The sequence below is a fragment of the Gymnoscopelus microlampas genome (genome assembly GCF_963454915.1).
Source record: "Gymnoscopelus microlampas genome assembly, chromosome: 11".
Classification (NCBI taxonomy): Eukaryota; Metazoa; Chordata; class Actinopteri; order Myctophiformes; family Myctophidae; genus Gymnoscopelus; species Gymnoscopelus microlampas.
The window spans coordinates 4,582,713-4,604,884 of NC_139948.1; the positions used below are offsets into that span (position 1 = coordinate 4,582,713).

Sequence of the window (22,172 nt, forward strand, 5' to 3'; positions counted from 1 at the left end):
ATCTAATCCAATACAATACAATACAATACAATACAATACAATACAATACAATACAATACAATACAATACAATACAATACAATACAATACAAAAATAAATAAAATAAATAAAGTCATACCATGCCTCCGGGCTATGGGATCCACACAAGGTTGGCCAATGAGAGCGCGACAGAGCGTCCCTCCGGGCTATGGGATGTAAAGCGTGCACTAGGACCCTGAGGAGAGCTGGCGAGCTGGAGGAGCAGCAGTGAGAGTATCAAACATGGCGGAGCAAAACATGTCAGCATCTGAAGCTGAGCTTTACAGTGAGATACTGAGGTACTAATGTCTTTATAACTCCTAATTAAACCTTACTGACACCTTATGAGACACCCTGGCCTGGTTCATGTCATGGACCAGTGGTTTATATAATATATAATAGCTTATTTTTCGCGTAACGTTCCTTAATTGTTGAAACCCAGTGACAGCTGTGCTACACAACAACACTGAAGCCTCATGTATATGAAGGTGTCGCTTGCAGTGGTGTAAAGTAACTAAGTACATTTACTCGAGTACTGTACTTGAAGTAAAATTTTGAGGTAATGTTTTCTTTTACTTTTGTTGAGTGTTTCCAATTTTCTGTGCTTTTACTTCTACCCCACTGCATCTCAGAGGCAAATATTGTACTTTTCCACTCCACTATTATTTGTATTATTTCAAGTTATTATTATGTAACAAGTGCCAATGTTTTTGTTTTGTGGGTTTGGGATCCATTACATCCCAATAGGTCTGGAAGAGTCTGACTTTTAATTTCGTATCTACTAGTTTTAGCTCCACCCCCCACCCCCCCAGTTTGCCCTGGAATGTCACCAGTAAAGCCCGTATTTCTCCAAACATGTACAAATGCAAAATATAAGGTGTTTTCCCGCTTGCCCCAAATGTTAACTAGGTGTCTGGAGTATTTGTGTAATGTATTAGTCTGTATTTTTCAATAAAGAAGTGTTTTAATCCTGTCTGTGGCCGGATGCCATTTCCCCTTCGTTTACTTACCGTTTACATTGAGTGTAATTCCGTTTTTCACCGGATGCGCCCCGTCACTCCCGCCCATTGGGAACTTCCCACAGAAATACAAGATATTTCAACATTAATATCTGCACTCACAGATTTCTCTTCAGGTCAATGAATGGTTTTGTGGAGAATTACTACGTGCAACACGTCCATGACTAAAACATTTGTTTATGCTGAAATGAGATGCTGTCAGAGCTTTTTCTCTCTCTGTCATTTAAAGTTGCAATCCGTAAATTACATGTCCTACTCAGGATTGTGTAAGAGCTTCAGACAGTACTACTTGTCATCCAGTATGTGTCCTACACACAGTTCACAGCAGGATGTACATGTCTCAGATGATACTGCATGATGTGCTAGTTATATTGTATTAACTTCTTATCATGCCACAAGCAACTTAGATAGATACTATCTGCATCGAAGTTGCAATACCCTCCATTGACAAACCATTCATGAAACAGAAAAGTCCTGTGTGATTGTTTTAAACGATGATATTTTCGCCAGAGTGATATAAAATGAGCCCTTCCAAACTCACACACAGAAAAAAATCCTGGCTGATCTACAAGCTCACACTCGCGACGTGTTGTGAGCTTGTATCTGCTATTTTCAGAAAGATCTTGTAATAAATGTGAAAGATTTGGATAAGACCAAATCGTGTATGGGTTTCCCTGGCACAAATATATTTTGAGATGGGGTTCCGTCGCCAAATACATATATTTTGGGGGTCCTTGACATGCTTCGCTTATTGTAAGTCGCTCTGGATAAGAGCGTCTGTTAACAGCCAGTGGTGGAAAAAGTACTACATTGTTTTACTTAAGTAAAAGTATCAATACTGCAATGTAGAAATACTCTGCTGTTACAATTAAAAGTCAGAAATTCAGAATTTACTTGAGTAAAAGTACAAAAGTATTGGTATCAAAATGTACTTAAAGTATCAAAGTAGAAAGTACTCATTATGTAGAATGTCCCATTTCACAAGTTTTGAAAATAGCCGAAATGTATATATCGGGCTGAAGTGGGAAATGTATCTTTCGTAATAATAATCTTTTGTTTTGTGACTGCAGTCCCTCGGAGCTGTTTGCCGCCCGGGCCAGGAGCCATAAGATCCCGGTGCGGGGACAGAAGGACTTCTTCCCAGACGACTCGGAGCAACAGAGACGGCGTTTAAAGCAGAGCCTGGACGAACACTGGAGCCTGGTGTCAGAGGAGCGGGTGGAGAGACTGTGAGTTGACAAGAAGTTCTGTGTGGACTGTGGATGTTAAAGGGATAGTTCACCCAAAACAATATTTTTTTCCACATCGATTAGTCACCCCATGGAGACTTGAATTCATGGATATTTTTTAGTTTTTGTCGCATTCCTAAGCCAATAATTTGATGACCAACGGACCGCGGCGGTCAGCGGTTCCGGTAGGAGATACAAAGGAGACTCTTTGTGTCTCCTACCGGAACCACTGCCGGTCATCAAATTATTGTCTTAGGAATGCGACAAAAACAAAAGAATATCCATGAATTCAAGTCTCCATGTGGTGAAGATGTGGCGAACTATCCCTTTAAATTTGGATATAAAAAGAAACACACAACAACATGCTGAACCAAAGTGTCATGTTAATACTATGGTTTTATGATAGGGCTGTCACGATTATGACATTTTATGACTCAAATAATTGCGATTAATGATTTAATTGCGTTTCCGTCGTTGAACATTGGAACGTCATGAATAAAAAATAAATTTCTGTTTGGCCAAGCTCTAAATGCTTTGCTCTGTGTTGCAGAGGTAACCTGGTGAAAGCTGTGTGGATTCCTAGTGAGAGAACGGTGGAACTGCAGTCTCCTGCTGTGAGTACATCACCACATGATGATGGGAGATAAGACAGCAAGATCACAAATGTTTTGTCAGATACATATTGTACCGTACAGCTAATTACTGCTTTTTTTTAATCTAATCCACACAGGGAAAGTTTTGGCAGACGATGGGGTTCTCTGCCAACGGGAAACAATGTCTGCTCCCAGAGGAGGCTCTGTACCTGATGGAATGTGTGAGTGTCAAATAAGACCTGTGTGTGTGTGTGTGTGTGTGTGTGTGTGTGTGTGTGTGTGTGTGTGTGTGTGTGTGTGTGTGTGTGTGTGTGTGTGTGTGTGTGTGTGTGTGTGTGTGTGTGTGTGTTTTACCAGGACTGAATCAACCAAATTATAATATAGTAAATAAGGCTGTCCCCTCATGAATGAATGAATGCATTTTTATTTTCGTGTTTTGTCATAAGACCCATTCCTTACGGGATTATATGACCCCAAAAACATAAATAAACAATATCACATTCTCTTCCTGGAAAACTGCACAAAAGAAAATGTTTGGTAAACACCCCCAAAAAAAGAAGAAAAAATATATATACGGTATTAATTTGTTTGTTATAAGTCGACCAAGACTTTGTTGTTTTTTATGAACATGTCTTGTAAACTCTAGATATAACCCTTTAATTCACCCAGTCTATAAAGACCAAGATCCAGTAGCCATTGTTAAATCTATATAAGAATGTTCAGTTCTCAATTTCACCTAAAAAGCCTGGTATCTGCTAACTGATCGATTAGTCGAGACATTCCAGTGACTTTAAGTCAACTAAGAGTTTCTTCAGTGACCAAATAAGAGATAAAGGAGCACTGCTTGGGTCCGTGATTATATCCAACTGAAAACGGGTGCTCTTTGGAGAGTCATGTGGGACATAACAATTTAAGTTCCTTTCATTCTTCTGATAATAGACTAGGGTTTTTGGCAGTAAAAAGCCATGTTCTTTTGCTGTAATCCATTTTTCCTCTTAAGCATTGCCTAACATTTGTCTCGGTTCATCCAGTGGGTTAAACATCAAATGACTGTAGTACATAGTATTGCTCAGTTGGCGTCAATCCTCTTGAATATACTGGTCTTTACCCTAAATAACTGTAGCGCCAACTTGTTGTTGTTCTGAAGCCATCAAATGGAATGGTTTTCAACCCTTTCAAGGTTTGATCTCCATGATTCTGGTCCCATTGAAATAGTTTCTCAACATCATGTGTTATACCTTTTTGTAAAAACATTTAACCATGCGTTGTTGTAAGAATTTCTTCAGTCGAGGATCGTCCTACAGAACAAATCAAAGAAAGAATCTGAGTTGTAGTGAATAGATAGATTGATTGATTGATTACTTTATTAACAATTTGCAAACAGTACAGCAAGTACAATTACGCAAGCACTGCTAAAAGGATAACACTAAAAAGCCTTGATGGCTTGTTTCCATTGTGGGTGGCAAGCTGGAAGACCTATCTAGGTCCTGATGTTTTCATTCATTCGTTCAACCTTTATTTATTTTCTCGGGGATACATTGAGGGCAGAGCCCTCATTTTCAATGATGCCGAGATTACAGAAGCACATACAACAGTGTAAATAATAATGATAAATAAAAAACAACAGGATAAACAAGTTATGTATGTGGAAAAAAAACAATAAAACAGTAATAAAGACAGCTTAATTAAAACAGTGACAATTTAAAACAACAAGATTAGCTTGCAAGTTTTTAAATTGATCCAGTGAAACCATGGAATCCATTTTTAAAGTGCGTTGTAATTCATTCCAAGTGAAGGGAGCGCTACAACTGAAAGCTGATTTGCCTAGCTTGGTGTTGGCCTTGGGGACTAATAATGGGATGTATTCCTGAGAGCGTGTATGATGGGTGGAAGTATTTGGTTTTAACAGTGATGAAATATATGTTGGTGATTTATTTAATAGAGCTTTCTAAATATATATGTACCAATGATGGTCTCGTCTCATGGGGAGAGAGGGCCATCCATCTGTAGTGTATAAAGTGCAATGATGTGTGTTGTATGGATCACCTCTGATGAACCTGAGAGCAGAGTGGTAGATGGCATCTAGGGGCTTAAGGGTGGTGGTAGCAGCATATCTATATATGATGTCCCCATAATCTAGGACTGAGAGTAGGACAGCCTGTATAATTCTCTTTCTGCAAAATAAGGGAAAACAACATTTATTTCTGTATAATAAACACAGTTTTGCCCGCAATGATTTGATCAGGTTCTCAATATGAAATTTGAAGTTGAGTTTTTCATCGATCCATATGCCCAGATACTTGTATGTACTTGATGTAAATTGCGGACAGGTGCTCGTTTATGGTGGTTTTGAATGAGGATAGGGAGTCGCACCGTTTGACTGGCGGTAGGGTGTTATGAAGAGTGAAGAATACTTGTGGCTAACAGATGTCTTGTGTCTTGTGTTTTCAGGGAAACCTGCAGGTGTTTTATCATGACCTTCCTCTATCCATCCAGGAAGGATATGAGAGGTTTCTGTCCTCCAAGACGCTCACACTGCAGCAGTATCAGGTATCAGGGATGAGGGGAGCACTGCTTCTGTTAACAGAAAAAAACGATTTCCTCTCAACTCACCTAATGTCACAACCTTTTCATCACCAAGGTGTTTGGGCATTTGAAGAGACTCGGCTACGTTGTGAACCGGTTCGATCCCAGGTAAATCACTGCTAGTGTGTCGTTTTTTGTTTTTACAACGTCATGCTTGACCTTACAATGGGAGGTTGTGGAGGTTGTGGAGGATTTGGAGGATTTGGAGGGGACATTGATTTTGGGTCTCTTCACAGTACGGTGACATCCTCATATGAGAACCAGCTGAACCTGACGCCTTCTGACGACCAAGCAAGGAGGCATCAGAAGAGGAAACGCAGTGACAGCCCCTCCCCTATGTAGAGATGGGCAATATAATCAATATGGCAATATATCGTGATATTTTATTTCCCAATACTGTATCGATACTCCAGGCCATAGTACCGCGATACTTTTGGAGAAAAGAAACTCTGTTCCAATGCATAGAAACCAATGGTGGAAGTCCGGTCGTGACATTCTGCTCCTCTAGATGTCGCTGTACTACAGCTAGTCCGTCTTCCAGTGATTCATCTCAAAATATCTCAATATATATCGTAATATATCGCAACATGTATCGCATCGCAATATATCGTGACACAATCGTATCGTGATACGCATCATATTGTGAGGTTTTTGCCAATACTCATCAGTAGCCCTATGCCAAGGTACCGTTAGCACAATGGATTTATGTAGAGCTGCTATTTTTATTTTATTTGTTTACGTTTTGGACGCTAGGTTCGAAGTGGTTAAAATCTGAACACATCGGCTGCTGCCTATAACTGCAGATGCCGTCGTCAAAAAGTCAGATAACCGATATATCAGCCAGACTGATATGTTTATCTTACTCTAGCCTAAATTAACAGTTTAACATAATTATGATCATGTATTTACATCTATGTATTTGTCATGTAGAAACGTTGCCTGTGTACATAGATCTCCTGAGTGGTGTTTTACATAATGTGTGTCCTCTTGCAGCCACACAGAAGCTAAGGAGGAATCCCTCTGTGAGAGAACGGAGGCGGGTGAGCATGACAACACAGATGAGAAGGATGAGAAGACCCCAGAGTCTCCTGCAGACCCTCCAACCCCTGAGACCTCAGAGACCCAGAACGTGCTGCAGACTGACCCCAGTGTAGGCCTATTACATTACATTACAGCCTGATCGCAATTATTTGAGCTAATCGTTGTCGTTTTGCATATCGGTCAGAATCGTTCGCGTTCATCTGTTGAAAATGTTTCATATTTTAAAGATGATTAAAAAATAGCAGAAAAAGCAGATCTACAAGCTCAAAATGTGTCGTGATGCAACGTGTTTTGAGCTTGAAGATCTGCTATTTGTGAAATTTACTGTATACTGTAGCAGTTGGAGTTTTACACTGTGGAGTCCTTACTGTCTATAGGGCACGGGTTACCCTGTGACATATACAACTATTATCAATGTTTTAATAGGATTAAATACATGTAATATTTATTCATGTGTTTACATTTTCAATGACAAAAACACAATTAAAATCATTTATCACAACTGCATGTATGACAATGAATGGTCAACTGAAATGTCATTACGGTGACAGCCTGCAACGCAACCCTGCAACGGGGGCAGGAGTTGGTGGGGGACGTCCCTAGATGCGTCCTCAGAGTCGGGACCACCAGAGCCACCGGAGCATTCCCCCAGGGCCGCCGCCTCTTCTCCACGCTGGGACTTCCACTCCATTCCCTTTCCAGACCTGGGCTCCAGGAGGAGCTCCTCCAGAAGGCTGGCCTCCCCGGACCCTTCTCTGCTTCCCCGGGCTCTGGCTGTGGGCCACTGTGACGTCACCCCCTGGCTGCGCAGGCTGAACCTGTCAAAAGTACAAATAGGCTCTATTCACAGCAGCATATTATGAAAACATTCACAGGTGTTACCAATGATACTAATGAAGGCTCTGTTCCATTCTGGTCAAACAGAGTCAGGGTGCTGATATTGTGCATGTTGGCTCACTGGAATCACTCTGTTACACCAGTGGGTCTACAGTTGGGGTCCAGGGACCCTCATGGGCTTCCAAATGGCCCCTTACAGGTGTGTAACTCTGAGACTGTACAAATGGAACCAAATGGACCCATTTGGTTCCATTTGTACACTCTCAGAGTTATGGGGGTCGTGGAAACCACTGTGCTAGACTAAATGGAACAGAGCCTTCATTCGTATCATTGGTAACACCTGTGAAGGAAGTGATAATATGGCTGCTGTGCATAGAGCCTATTACAAATAAATCACATTTTATTTTTATTATCAATGCATTGCTGTATAAAAATACAATTCTCCAAATAAATTCAAAGATTTTCCACGACGCGACGCGCTGTGAGCTTGTAGATCTGCTATTTCCACTATATTTGAAATAGGGCTTGAGTGGTTAATTCCCTTCCCTTCTTTGCCTTCCTAGAAAATGTGTAGGAGTCAAAAGTACAATATTTGTCTCTGAAAAGTAGCAGAGTGGAAGTCACAAGCAATGCAAACGCTCAAGTAAAGTACAGATATAAATGTACTTATGTACTCGTGTTTTAAAGTTCTCAGTCGCCACACGATTGATTTCAGTCTTTTGGATTCCATCGAAGCCAGCATGTCTTCTATTCTTTGCTACATGTTTCTATAAAATAGCGCATTTCTTCACCTGGTTGGCAGCATGTAGAACAGCAGGAACAATATTACTGAAACATCATAATTTTACACATTGTGTTAATTGTTTAGGAATCAGGGCTAGTGGTGGGGGGTGGGGACTCCTTTACTGTTCCACAAATTGCACATTAGGACTTGGTCTTACAAACACTTTCTGTCGTGAGATTTTATTTTGCTTTAACCTGTTAACACATTGCCTGCCAGAGTTTTTTCAGATTTTTAGCTGTTGCCTGCCAGGGTTTTGCCATGTTTTTGGTACCTGTTCGCGTAGCCACAGATTTTTTTCCTCCAGTATGATTGATCCCCAGATGGTTTCTAATCACAGATGAGATTCAGGTGTGGTTTCACAAATGTCAACGAGGTCATTTTGACCTCGTTGACATGTTTGGTTGATGTTTCAATATAGCTCAAAAGCAGTAGTTTTAAACCAAAAAACAAAGTGAATTGTTTGTCCGTTTGAATTTTAACATTGAAGTGAATGGAGCAGCAAATCTTCGAACATTTTTAGCTCCTAATCTGTTCATAATTCGACAAGGGTTGAAATTATAAAAAAATGCAAAAAAAAAAAAAAAATGTTTTTTTTTAATTTTTTTTTTTTTTTTTTCCTTTTTTCCAAAGACGTATATATACGTCTTTGGCAGACAACAGCTGATAATTAAAAGACGTATATATACGTCTTTGGCAGCTAATGTGTTAAAACCGGGGAAGCATCTGTGTCATTTTAGATTTTAACCACTTCAACCATTATTTTATACTTTGGCTATTCAAAAATAGCAGATATAAAGTGACAAGGTCATAGCACGTCACTTTGTGCCGCGCTATGAGCTTGTAGATCTGTTTTTTTTTTTTTATCGTGACATTTTATGAAAATCTTTGAATACGTATACTGTATATTTTTTTAAACAAACATTTTTTTACTCAAATCTTTGCTACTGGGGGTCCCTTGAACAAAATATTTTTAATACATATAATTTTGGGAGTCCTATACATGAAAAAGTTTGAGCTGCACTGATATAGCAACATAAGTTTTTCAGAAAAAACTAAGGATTTAGAAGACATTTTTAGAATCGGCCTCGGGTCTTAATGGGTTAACGTAGTACTGTACTCAAGTAAATGTACTTAACGTCCCTGTCCCCCACAGGTGAGGATGTCGGCGGGGGAGCGCAGGAGGGAGGAGGACAGGGACAGGTACAGGCGGGACGTCAACGAGGACAGAGAGGTGAGACGCTGCAGCAACTGGACAGAGTACCACCAGCTGCAGGAGGGGAGGAGGAGACGCCGTCGCCACGGCAACAGACCTCCCCACCTATGGGAGGGCTCTGTCGTTCCCTTACACGACCCTAACCATTACACCCCGACTGGTACGACCACACACTGACCCATGTCCATAAAAAAGGACAGATTTCTTACGATGTGAACAAGCGTATCGCCATGTTTTTTTGTTTGTTTGTTTGTTTTTCTTCCTTCCTATTATTATAAGAGTGGGTCAGCACTACTAGCCTGGTAAACCATCCCCCCTCCAGAAATCTCATTTCCATAGAGACACACAGCCGGAAGCGGAAGGCCTACAAATTCACGCCCACTTTTGAGGGTTAGGGTTAGGGTTACTCGGGGTCCGTTAGAACGATGAACTGCAGCTCTCAATGCATTCCCTATGAGAGGACATGAGAGTTAGCCTACTTTTAAAATATTCCTACATTAACTGGAGACGATATTGATTTAAATAAAAATATGTTTCCAAATGTATGGAGTGTCTTTGTCAACATACCTTCTTGTTTTCTTAATAGTTGATGTGTTTCACATTTAATTTGCCACTTTAACGAGTTACCCATAATGTTAACACAGCAGAGGGTAGACGGCAGACAGACAAGTTGTCGCATTTCAGTGACTTCACTGTCTTTACGAGCGCCGAGCAGTGGTGTATCCACTGTAGAGACAGGACAGGCGGTCGCCTGCCCAACTAAGATCTCGCCTCCCCTAAAAAATAAAAAAAATAACCCGAAAAGGTGTCATTGCGTGCTTAATGTCCTCAAAGTCACGCATCCAACAAGCTTTGAACTGAGCAGTTTGGACCTTCTGTTCCAGAGATAATGACCAAAACATATTGAAAACGGACACTTTCGCCCGTTTTCTGGGTATTGAAAACCTCAAGGGATGCGTCCGTGACGTATATACCATGCGACCACTTAAACTCTAGATCTCCGATGGTAGCAGTTTTGACATACTGATGGAGTATATTATAGTATATTGTGGGTAGTATATCGATATGACAGATATGGGACATAAAAGGTCTCAAAAGTAAGGGCGAGGGCGAGACATGCGTTTATTTTTTTGCTTGTAAGATATGAGTAAGAGAGTGACATTTCTTTGTCTCTTTTCTCAGCGGAGCTGCTTGAAAAAATCAGCATAGTCAGATCATCAAACTTGCTGGACGGAGCATCCAGGTAATGTTTTAACTTGATTTCAGGTACACAAATTTCACAAAGCATTTAAATTCACATCCATTTTTTTTAATATCAATAAGCATTATTGAACCAATCCTACAGCTACAGTATGTGTTGAGTGTCTATTCCTATGATTTCATTAACAGTATTTTACCACAGGTACTCAACACATAATAACACCGTATTGAGGGAACGTGATGACCTTGTGCTTTGTGTGTTCAGTTTGACAGGTGACAAGGAGTGGAGGATTAGTTTCAGTGTTTACCAACCCGACACGGTGGCCGACTTCAAGAAGAGCAACCCGGGGAAACCCTATTCCCGCCTGTGTGTCTGCAGGTAAGCAAGTCACCACTAACTGACTCATGGGCTGTTTGCTCAAGATCAGCTTACCGTAAACAACTGACTCTAGTTAAACTAAATAAACATTGCCTTGGATTTAAGCGTGCACTGCTTACGTCTCACGGTTCAAGTCCTGTTCAATTCAAGGAAAAAAATTGACCAGTAGCAGGTTTTTAGCTGCGCACATGCACACTTCTGGGATGCATCTGGTGTAATCACATGTCTAGTCTGGTGAATTCTGGTGTAGTCATTGCTCAGGTGAAAAATAGCCGATCTACAAGTTCATAATGCGGAACATTGGGACGCGTTGTGAGCTTGTAGATCGGCTATTTTCAGCGAAGAGATTTGGTGTAGACTAGAGGGAAAAAAGAGCAGACCAAGTACAGAGCCAAAGGTCAAGTTTACTAACTAGTATTGAGGGTTTAAGTGGTTAAATGTCTGAAAATACACATAAACATATGAATCCAACATATTAATAGAAAAGATAATGGGTAAACAAACAAACAAACAAACAAACAAACAAACAAAAATGTTTTTACACCACTGATAATTGTGCTGTCAGACAAGTCTATGAAGCTATCTATGTATGGAAAAGGTTAATCTGCAACATAATTTTATGCAATTTGTGGGGGACCCTGCTTCGTCTCTTTCTCAGCTAAGGGGGCCTTGAAGACCCCTGCTACACCATATGTCTTCGCCAAAAATAACCGATGTACAAGCTCACAAATAGCCGAACAAGCTTTGTGTTAAACTCCTGAGTGATGTTTGGAGGAGAAAGCTCTTCTTCAGACTCAGTTTACTACAAGTATGCAAATCTGTTTCTTGACCTTTGATTGACCTTATTATCTGTTCAGTTTCAGTTTATTTTTTATTTATAGTGCAACGTCACCCCAAGGGGTCTCTGTGCACTTCACAACAGATCATACAAAAAATACATAGTAGTCAAAAAACACCGTAAAATGTGCCCGCATGGTCAAACAAGTTACCATGCAGTACACGGTTCAGAAAAAGTACAGAACGACAAAAAAGAAAAAAAAAAGAAAAAGAAAGAGAATACATTTTGAACAATATTTAAAACCACAGGGCAAGAACGTGGCAATAAACCACGTAGCAATAAGTTCAATAAAACTAGGAGGAACCATAATGCAGGGAAAAAATATAGGTTTTTAGCCTGGATTTGAAAATGCCCAGAGAGTCGGCATCTCTAACAACTTGCGGGAGAGCATTCCAGAGATAGGGGGCGCGATGTGTGAATGCTCTGCCCCCAACTGTTACTTTATTATATGTTGTGACTGTGAGGAGACCAGCATCCTGGGAGCGTAGTGGACGTCCAGGGATGTACGGTTCTATTAAACTGGACATGTAGGATGGGGCAAGTCCGTTTAAGGCTTTATAGGTCAGGAGTAGTACCTTGAAATCGGCTCTGGCCTGTATCGGCAGCCAGTGTAGTGATATGAGTGTTGGTGTGATGTGATCATATTTCCTTTTCCTGCTTAGTAATCTAGCTGCTGCATTTTGAACTAATCTAAGGCCATGTGTTGCTGTTGATGGTAAACCGGAGAAGAGGGCTTTACAGTAGTCTATTCTTGAAGTGATGAAAGCATGACCCAGGGTTTCGGCATCGGGAAGTGAGAGTATTGGGAGAATTTTGGCTATGTTGCGCAGATGGAAGAAGGCAGATTTTGTGATGCTTTTTATATGGTGTGTGAAAGATAGTGATGGGTCAAAAACTACTCCTAAACTTCTGACTGTTGGTTTGTGGGTTATTGGGGTTATTATAGTACAATAAATACATACATAAATAAACAAACACACAGGATACAGACCACCGGCACTCATGAATCACCGTCAAAGACTGTTTGCCCCTGCCACTGGCAAAACCTGCACCTGATTAGGGACAGGGTTAAATACCCTGTAACCCTGGCAACCTTGGCCTTGACCATGCCCTGACATCAGTCAATTCAAGGATTTGATTTTTGCATCAATGTAAATGTTTTCCTGTTTCATTTCAATGTATTTATCAGATTCCCCATGGAAGAATATGACAATGTGTCTACTGAACACTAGTATAAACAATGGAGTTAAAACACAGTATTAGTTAAAATACTATGGAGTTAAAACACAAGTATTTTGTCAAGTGACATTTCAAAAGGACAATATGACATATTTCGAACTAAGGCTGAACGATTAATCGTTTTCAAACCGAAATCGCGATTTGAAACCACGCGATTAGCTAATCGCAAAGGCCGCGATTTTTTTATTTTTTATTTTATCATAATACATACTTTTAATATTAATATTAATCCCAGAGCACCCGCGGGACTTGTCTCCTTCTATCCAGAGTGGCTGCCTCTCTCTCTCTACAGGGAGCGAGAGGGCAGCGCCCCCCCCCCCCCCCCTCTCTCTCTCTCTCGCTCGCTCTGTCCCTCTCATAGAGTTAGGTCCCTCGCCATCGGCTGCGAGTATTTAAAGTGTGCCGCGCGTAGCGATAAAACATTATTTTCGGTGCGACACAAGTAGTGTAGTAGTAGTGTTGCTCCTATCTATGTTTGTTTCTGTAAGTGTAACTTATATTTTTCCCATCATTGTTAAACTATTTCTGTTGGATGCTGTGATCCAATGTAAACAATACTATGCGAAGCACTTCCTGGTCAGTGTTGCCAGGTTTTGTGAGAGAAATAAGCAACCCTGTCTATGAAAACAAGCCCAAAACAAAAGAAGCGACTATGAACTGTATCTTTGTCACTTATGTACAGTGGTGGAAAAAGTACTCAAATGTTGTACTTAAATAAAAGTATCAATACTGCAATGTAGAAGTACTCTGTTACAAGTAAAAATACCAAATTCAAAATTGACTTGAATAAAAGTAGGCCTACAAAAGTATTGGTATCAAAATGTACTTAAAGTACCAAAAGTACTTATGTTTGAAAATAGCAGATCTACAAGCTCACAACGCGTCGCATCGCGGCGAGTTGTGAGCTTGTAGATCGGCTATTTTCAAATTACCTATGTATAAAATAGGGCTAAAGTGGTTAATGTAGGTTTTATAATATTATAATTTATATCTGCAAAGTAACTAGTCACTAAAGTTCTCAAATAATTGTAGTGGAGTAAAAGTACAATATTTGCCTCTGAGATGTAGTGGAGTAGGAGTTAAAGTATTGGAAATTAGAAATACTCAAGTGAAGTACAAATACCTCAAAATTGTACTTAAGTACAGTACTTAAGTAAATGTACTTAGTTACTTTCCACCACTGCGTTATGTATTCTGAGTTTTTCACTTCCAAGGAGTAGTAGTAATACAATGTACAGTAGGAGAGGACTTTGGCTTGTGAGACAAAAAAGTGTTACATTTTAGTTGAATGTTAATCTACATAAGCTAAATACTGGATATCAGTAAATATGCTTCTGGAGCCATAAGTGAAAGACCTACTTATTTCACTGCTGTGAATTGTTTACACAAAATGGTAATTATTTGTTTAATTTTATTTTTATTTTTATTTATTTAACTTCATTTCAGAAAAAGCTTCTCTTCTTGAGAAGAGAAGCACAAGTTCAATGTTGGGTTGTTTACAAAAATAAGCTATTTCTATTCCAGCTAAATGTTTGAATATATACATGGGAAAAAAAGTACTTGGAAGATACATGTTGGAAGCAATGAAGCAATTCATATCTTTTAGTTCTCATCCTTATTTATTAGAATCAGTAACAGTAAATAAATGGTATGCCATTTGGTAATGTTCCATTACTTCCAATTACTTTTTAAACGTACACAGTGAATACTAAACTGAAGCTTGAATTTAAAAAAATGTTTAAGTTTTTTTTTTTTTTTCTTTATAAAAAAAATCGCAATCAAATCGCAATCGCAATATCGGTCAGAAAAATCGCAATTAGATTTTTTCCCAAAATCGTTCAGCCCTATTTCGAACCACAATAGCTCCAAGTAAGCTGTTCTAATATTTTATTATTCTGTTATCATTTTATTATCAGTGATTCAAGTGACTGCAGGGTTCATAGTCTATCCTCAGCCCTTGTGGTTTTCATAAAACTAATGTCATAAAGACATCCATCTGTCGTGGTGATTCTATATTAGTAAAAGGTACAGTACAGTTAACACATTCGGTGCCAGAGTTTTATTAAAACAGTCTACGTTTAGTGCCATTGCGGAGTGATCGCGCTCCGAAAATGACTAGTTTTCACCACTGTAAAAAGTTACAGAGATCCGGAGGTTTTTATCAAGGAGATAGAATTGGTGATCCATCTGTCCCTTCCATTTAAGAGGCACTGTGGCTGGTTCCAAAGTTGCGCTATGGACAATGGACACTAAATATTATCTATAACTTACGGTAATTATTCATTTATTTATTGACAATAGACAGTAGAAATTATCCATAACATGACATCATAATCATTATCGTCATCTACATGTTGTTCATTGTCCTCGACAACATAACAATCATATAGATTTTAAAATGGACTGGTATTACCCTTTAATGTCTCAATAGTTTGTCTTTATCAAGTTCGTCATCGTCATCGTCATCGTCGTCGTCGTCGTCATCATCATCATCATCATCATCATCATCATCATGATCATCATGATCATCATCATCATCATCATCATCATCATGATCATGATCATCATGATGATCATCATGATGATCATGATCATCATCATGTTTAACTACATTACGTGGTTCCAGAGTTACACTGATCTTCCATGGTAACGTCTTCAGGGGGAGAGTATGACCAGTGCCAATGTGTGGAAAGAGTGTGTCAGTGAAAGTGTGTGTGAAGGTGTGTATGTGTGTGTTAGTATCAAGATCAGAGAATGACAACGTTCCTTCGTTCCAGTCCAGCTGGACTCTGATCTTCTTGGGTTTCTGCTTCACTGAGAGAACAGTGACTGACCCTGGTCGGGAGTCTGCTCTGTATTTACCGAAAATTAAGTATATAATCCAGTATTGACCCCCTCCTGCTCTCTTCCTCTGAAAAGACCCTGCTAACACACCCAGTGACCAATATGTAGTGTCTCCAACCTCAACATCCCAGCTGTGAGTCCCAGAGTTAAAGCCCTCAGAACCCAGGACACGGGACCAGTGATCAGCCCTTTCTGGGTTGTCAGGAAGCTGCTGTATCTCTCCACATCTCACACTGGTCAGATCATCAGACAGGATGAGTCCTGGATAGGCAGTGTTGGGGTCCAGAATGACTGGAGTGTAGGAGACAATGTCCTTCTCAATGCCCTTCTCCCAGACTTTGAAGGTCAGGTTCTTCAGGTGTTTGGCCTCGTCTATCAGTGCTCCTGAGTCCAGCTGTGGGTCCTGCAGTGTGAACTGGACTCCTTCCACTGTGGTCTTGTAGTTCTGCAGGAATGAGATGTCTTCAGCTCTCAGATCCTCCTCTATGGCTCTGATTGTGTCTGAAAGGATTGAAATGTCTCTGTTCAGACCCTCAATCTTCTCCTTCATCATCTGACTCTTCTGCTGCTCTTCCTCCCTCAGTGCAGTGATCCTGGCCTCCTCTTCCTCTTGTAGAAACTGATGAAGCTTCTTAAACTGTTCCTTCATCTGCATCTCTGTGTGCCGGGCCTGGACCTTAATGTGTTTTGCTGTTTGGTCACAGTTTGTTTTAGCTTTATTAAAGACCTCCAGTTTCTCCTGTAAAAGCTTCAGTAATTTCTGAACTTCCTCCTTGTGATCCAGTGCAGCTTCAGGACATGAATATTCCTCTTCTGAGAAAGACAAACTAGATGCCATTTTGTCCCTGAATGAAGTGTAACCGTGAAAAGACAGTCTGTCCTCCTCACTGGAAGTTGTGTGTTTGATCTGAAGGTGAAACTTATCGTCTGTCTCTCTGTGTGTGTGTGTCGACAGTGAGGAGTGTGCTGTAAGTTTCTGTTTCTCGTTCCTATTTCTGTCTGCTGAGTCTGATAGGGGGATTAGGGGCGAACGTCATCTAACCCCCGCTCATTTTGCTGGGGTCGGATGGCTCAGGGTTGAGGACAGAGTACGGCAACTTGCAATGGCAACAAAAATGTGGAATGCCCTACCAAAAGTAGTGACAACCTTCACTTTCAAAACTGCCCTAAAAAAATACCTTCAGGAGGCTGCAATCCCAAACTGGTTCTTTAAAAGTCATAACATAGCCCCCCCCCGCGAACTGTTTACTGTACATATTTTTTGTTTTTCTTACTGTTTGTATGATGTTCTGCATAGTAGTGTATATCTGTCTTTTCTATGAGCGATCCATCTTAGTGGACCTTGTATTGTAAACTGTACTTCCATGGGCTTTTTCTCTGCGGCCTTCTAAAATAAATAAAGTATTCAATCAATCAAAAACCTTGGCACGCCACAGAAGTGTTGCAAAGGTCACACACACGCACGCACGCTCATTTGCTCCGCACACACATATTGAATTGTTTGAATGAGATGTGTCAAGGTATTTTATTTATTATATTTAGTGTAGACAGGGAACAATAGAGAGAATGGGATCTTGTTTTTTTTCATGGTTTGACATGGTTTCATGTCACTGTATGCCGAAAACAGTGGTTTTCAAACTATGTGGCCAAGGCACACCAATGGGCAATCTCATTCTCTACACCAGTGGTTCTCAAACCTTTTCATGTCATGGACCCCCAAATTGATATGTATTTGGTCGCGGGAGTGAGTAGTGGAGCAGCTAAGTGCTACGATCTTTCAATTTATGATAAAAGCGTGAAAATTGGCGTGAGCAGTCTCCATGGGTCACTTGACAAGAATATTGTCTGAGCCATTTGTAATTTCAAGATGGCGGCCATTTTTCAAGATGGCCGACACCTTAGTGGGCAGTTAAGTGATATGATGGTTTATTTGGTGATACAAGCATGAAAATTGGTATGAGCAGTCTCTGTGGGTCACTTGACAATAGGCCACCCACAGCTATTTGAAATTTCAAGATGGCGGCCATTTTTCAAGATGGCAAACACTTTAGTGGAGCAATTAAGTTATATAATGGTTTATTTGGTGATACAAGCATGAACATTGGCATGAGCAGTCTCTCTGGGTCACTTGACAATAGGCCACCCACAGCTACTTCAAATTTCAAGATGGCGGCCATTTTTCAAGATGGCCAACACTTTAGGGGAGCAATTAAGTTATATAATGGTTTATTTGGTGATACAAGCATTACATTTGGCATGAGCAGTCTCTAAGGGTTGCTTGACAAGAAAACACTCCCAGCCACTTGAAATTTCTATTTTCAAGATGGTCACCCCCTGGATCCTCAAAAGACATTTTCTCATAGAAATGTACGGGTTTTTTTTTCATTAAGGACGATTATTATTATTATTATTATTATGCTAAAACAGTTGTGTTGATTTGTTGATCATAGATAGATTAGATAAGAGTGAATATCTGCACTACCAGGGCACACAGGTGATATATCACTGCTGTTAAACCTCAGAGTGGGGTTCAATGTCAGCTAATTGAAAGTTAGTATCCCAAATGCTGTCTAATTTACCCCAAAACAGTTAGATAGCCGCACCTGAATTGACAGGTTGTGCCAGCGCGGGAGAGCCTAGCCAAGGTTAATGGGGTTTTAATTAACCGGATGGTGTACAGATCACATGGGATTTAAATGGCATTGGATGAACGATCGGACTAAGTGTTGGGTTAAGGCACAAACTTAGTTGTATCCCATACATCAAAGTGCTTGGTAAAAGGTGGTAAAAGGATAAACCCTCTGCCTCTGCCTATGCTGCAGACATGGCAGAAGCCATCATAACAGTTGTGAAAACTAACTGGGACAGATGTTTCATTTGTCAGCAGGTCACCAAGGAAAAACTCATTCAGCCAAGTTTATTCAACAGAGAGCACGATCGTACTGGTCATGATACCATTGCAAGAAATGTTCCATTATTTCATAAGATCAATGCTCTGCCTATCTTACTTAGTCCAACCCGACTAGATGAAGGTGATGGCATAGAAAGCACATTGACAAGAAACAGAGCAACATATCATTCAAGCTGTTCAACAACACAGAGCTGGAAAGGGCCCAAAAGAGAGCATCTACATCTGCTGAAGACACTGAAGATACCAAAGATATCCATGTCAAGAGACTAAGAAGATCTAATGTATGACCGGTCCAGTGATGTCACAACTGTGAACGAGGCCAGGCTTGATCTCTTTGCCAGAAAGCAAAGACGATATGACTTGATCCTGCCAACTCAAGCAGCACTCAAAGAGCATGCCAAACGTGCTTCTTATGAGGCTGGATACGTGTGGGGACAGGCATTGAAGCGACCTCCACAAATGCCGAGCCCATCTGACTGGGGATGGGTGGAACAGGACGAGAAGTGGAAAGTCTTCTGGACTCCACTTCCACCTATTGCGGAGAGTTGTTGGGAGTTGACCAATTGTGGGTGCACCAAGGCATGTACTGGAAGGTGTAAGTGCTTCAGATATGGACCCAGTTTCACATGCCTATGTAATTGCCCCTGCTAGAACCTATATTTGCATGTTTATTTTGCCAGAGTTATTCCCCGTTGTCCTCTGTGTTTTCAAGGGTAGGCCTATGGCTCGGCTTCCCCTCGCCACATCGGCGCATCATGTTTTACTTTGTATCTAGTCTATTACTGTGTCATTTTCAGTTGTTACTTTGTAACATTGCTTCCACTACCTTCCACTGCCATATCTAACAGTGAAGCACATTTTCAGTTTAGTTCCTTAGTATAGTTTGTCATGGTTCCGTGGCTATTGCCATTCAGTGTTAGCCATTGCTCATAATTTTGGAGCACTGTCCGTTCAGCACCACAACTGTGCTTATCAGCACCACAACTGTGTTAATTTATTCATCTTATTTTTTGTTTCCCCACCCCTTAGTATCTATTTGACACATGTAATGGCTGTTAGTTTAAAAAAAAATATATATATATTATCCTCCCTTGTGACTGTTACCTTGTCGTGGTAAGGGAGCTTGTGCAAGCCTACCTCAGTGAACACTGAGAGCTATGCCGGTGGGAGGCAACTCCTGACAGGTTTTACCAAACTGGACAGCTTGTGGGCGAGGAGTCAGACAAAACACAGTCAAACAACCTCTCTTGACAGAGCTTTTTGAGGAACCCAATACATTTCTATGAGAAAAGGTATCATTTAAGGATCCACATGGCGCACGGCAGACATCTTGAAATTTCAAGTGGCTGTGGGCGGTTTCTTGTCAAATGACCTTTTGAGACGGCTCATGGCAATTTTCATGCTTGTATCACCAACTAAATGATTTCTTAAGCTTACTGCTCCACTAAGGTGGTGGCCATCTTGAAAAATGGCCGCCATTTTGAAATTTCAAGTAGCTGTGGGTGACTTATTGTCAAATGACCCACAGAGACTGCTCATGCCAATTTTCATACTTGTATCACCAAATTAACCATTATATAACTTAAATGCTCCACTAAAGTGTCGGCCATCTTGAAAAATGGCCACCATCTTGAAATTTCAAGTAGCTGTGGGTGGCTTATTGTCAAGTGACCCACAGAGACTGCTCATGCCAATTTTCATGCTTGTATCACCAAATAAACCATCATATCACTTAACTGCCCACTAAGGTATCGGCCATCTTGAAAAATGGCCGCCATCTTGAAATTACAAATGGCTCAGACAATATTCTTGTCAAGTGACCCATGGAGACTGCTCATGCCAATTTTCACGCTTTTATCATCAACTGAAAGATTCTGCCAGAAAAAAGCATTTAGCCGCTCCACTAGAGGGACCCCCAGAAGAGAAGATTTATGTTTAAAAAATTAAAAAAATATTCAACAAAAAAAAAACCAGAGACACGAGCTCGCTTGTATATCTTCGAACCCGGGATTCAAACCCGCGACATGCTGTCAGGCTGCATTAGCAGCCTAGGTGCCCGGACCGATACGCCAACCGTCCGGGCCAGGCCGATTCACATATTGGCCTATAACTCTTGAACTCTAGGTCATACAATCAAAATTCCATTCCTCCTGGATTCCTTGGATCATTACACAACTCCCCAAATAGGCCATGCTATTTCCACATACAGTATTAATGCCATTTTGCGTTTTCTTTGCAAAACTAACAAGGATTGCCGCAAACCTTTACTCTCTTCAATCTTTCGTATTGTTTCATATTGTACATTTTAAATATGAATGAATATACATATATTTCCAATTAATTTATGAATGAATACAATATATTCAATGTCAATGAATACAATATATTCATACAGACTACATTATGTACATCTTTAATATGAATTTGTACGAGCAACAGGTTTTTCCCCACTTGTGTTCCTATAACTAGCATGTCCAGAGTAAAACCTAACCAACATAATAATGTGATGTTGTGTGTGTTTGTGTCCATGTGGTATCAGCTTCCAGGGTCCAGTTCCTGACCTGCAGACTGTCAAACTGCTGGCCTTCCAGAGCAGAGACGTTCCTGTCACCTTTGCTGTGGTGGACCATGGTGACATCTCCTTCTACACCTTCAAAGACTTCCATCTGCCCACTGACGTGTTCCCCTGAAGACAACAACACAACAACAATCCTCTCTGATGTTCTACCCACACTGACTATGTGTACTGTACATACTGTACATACTGTACTTACTGTACATACACACTGCATCCGAAATAACAGCTCCTTATGGTGTTATTCAGGATATACTGTATATATCTTTATATACGTGCCTTTAACTACTTAAGCCCTACTCAAAAACGTTCAAAAATAGCTGATCTACAAGCTCCCAAGATCATCTATTTTTGAAAATCTTTGAAACTTTTTCAAAAACATTTTTGACAGTTTTGTCTATAATAACATGCCCGAAATAGGGACACCAGAGTGAAAAGTGATTAATATCGGTTATTAATATAGGTTAATATAGGTTTAAAACTAAATAGAAAGATTCATATTGGAGATATGCTTACGAAATAAAATGGGCAATGAACATCTGTAGGAAGCTTTATTTGCGGATTATGTGTGATTTTCTCAAATGAAAGAAACAGAACTGGACAAATCAATTCCCCTCCTGGGGTCCAAATTAGTTTGGTGGAATAGATCGTCTTACCGTGCCATCATTCAGGAGTATGTCAAAATCATCTCTTCACTGCAATTCAATCCTCATTTGTCACAGCAAAGTCATTTGCATTGACAGCCTGTTTACAAATGTTCTACATTAGTCAAAAGAGATTCCTGTAATGGCCTGAAGCCTACACACACACACACACACACACACACACACACACACACACACACACACACACACACACACGGTATC

General features: G+C 40.4%; 2 protein-coding genes across 3 annotated transcripts; one reads left to right on the top strand and one right to left on the bottom strand.

The window, feature by feature from the left end:
- Window positions 1-253: 253 nt before the first annotated feature.
- tsen54 (TSEN54 tRNA splicing endonuclease subunit) lies at window positions 254-21,848 on the top strand. Of its 2 annotated transcripts, none has more exons than XM_084071263.1 (13): window positions 254-317; window positions 2,108-2,266; window positions 2,817-2,880; window positions 2,997-3,080; window positions 5,311-5,409; window positions 5,501-5,553; window positions 5,682-5,783; window positions 6,439-6,595; window positions 7,038-7,313; window positions 9,261-9,480; window positions 10,503-10,563; window positions 10,786-10,899; window positions 21,271-21,848. In XM_084071263.1, the coding sequence occupies exons 1-13, from the start codon at window positions 262-264 to the stop codon at window positions 21,419-21,421; spliced, it is 1,596 nt and encodes a 531-aa protein (XP_083927389.1). In that variant the 5' UTR covers window positions 254-261; the 3' UTR covers window positions 21,422-21,848. The 2 variants fall into 2 exon arrangements, with proteins under 2 accessions (XP_083927389.1, XP_083927390.1); XM_084071264.1 differs by lacking the exon at window positions 254-317 and adding an exon at window positions 442-577.
- LOC311055698 (E3 ubiquitin-protein ligase TRIM35-like) lies at window positions 14,414-16,909 on the bottom strand (the record flags this gene model as incomplete). Its single annotated transcript, XM_084071964.1, has 2 exons — window positions 15,593-16,909; window positions 14,414-14,436 (listed from the first exon to the last, which is right to left on the bottom strand). The coding sequence occupies exons 1-2, from the start codon at window positions 16,656-16,658 to the stop codon at window positions 14,414-14,416; spliced, it is 1,089 nt and encodes a 362-aa protein (XP_083928090.1). The 5' UTR covers window positions 16,659-16,909.
- Window positions 21,849-22,172: the final 324 nt, after the last annotated feature.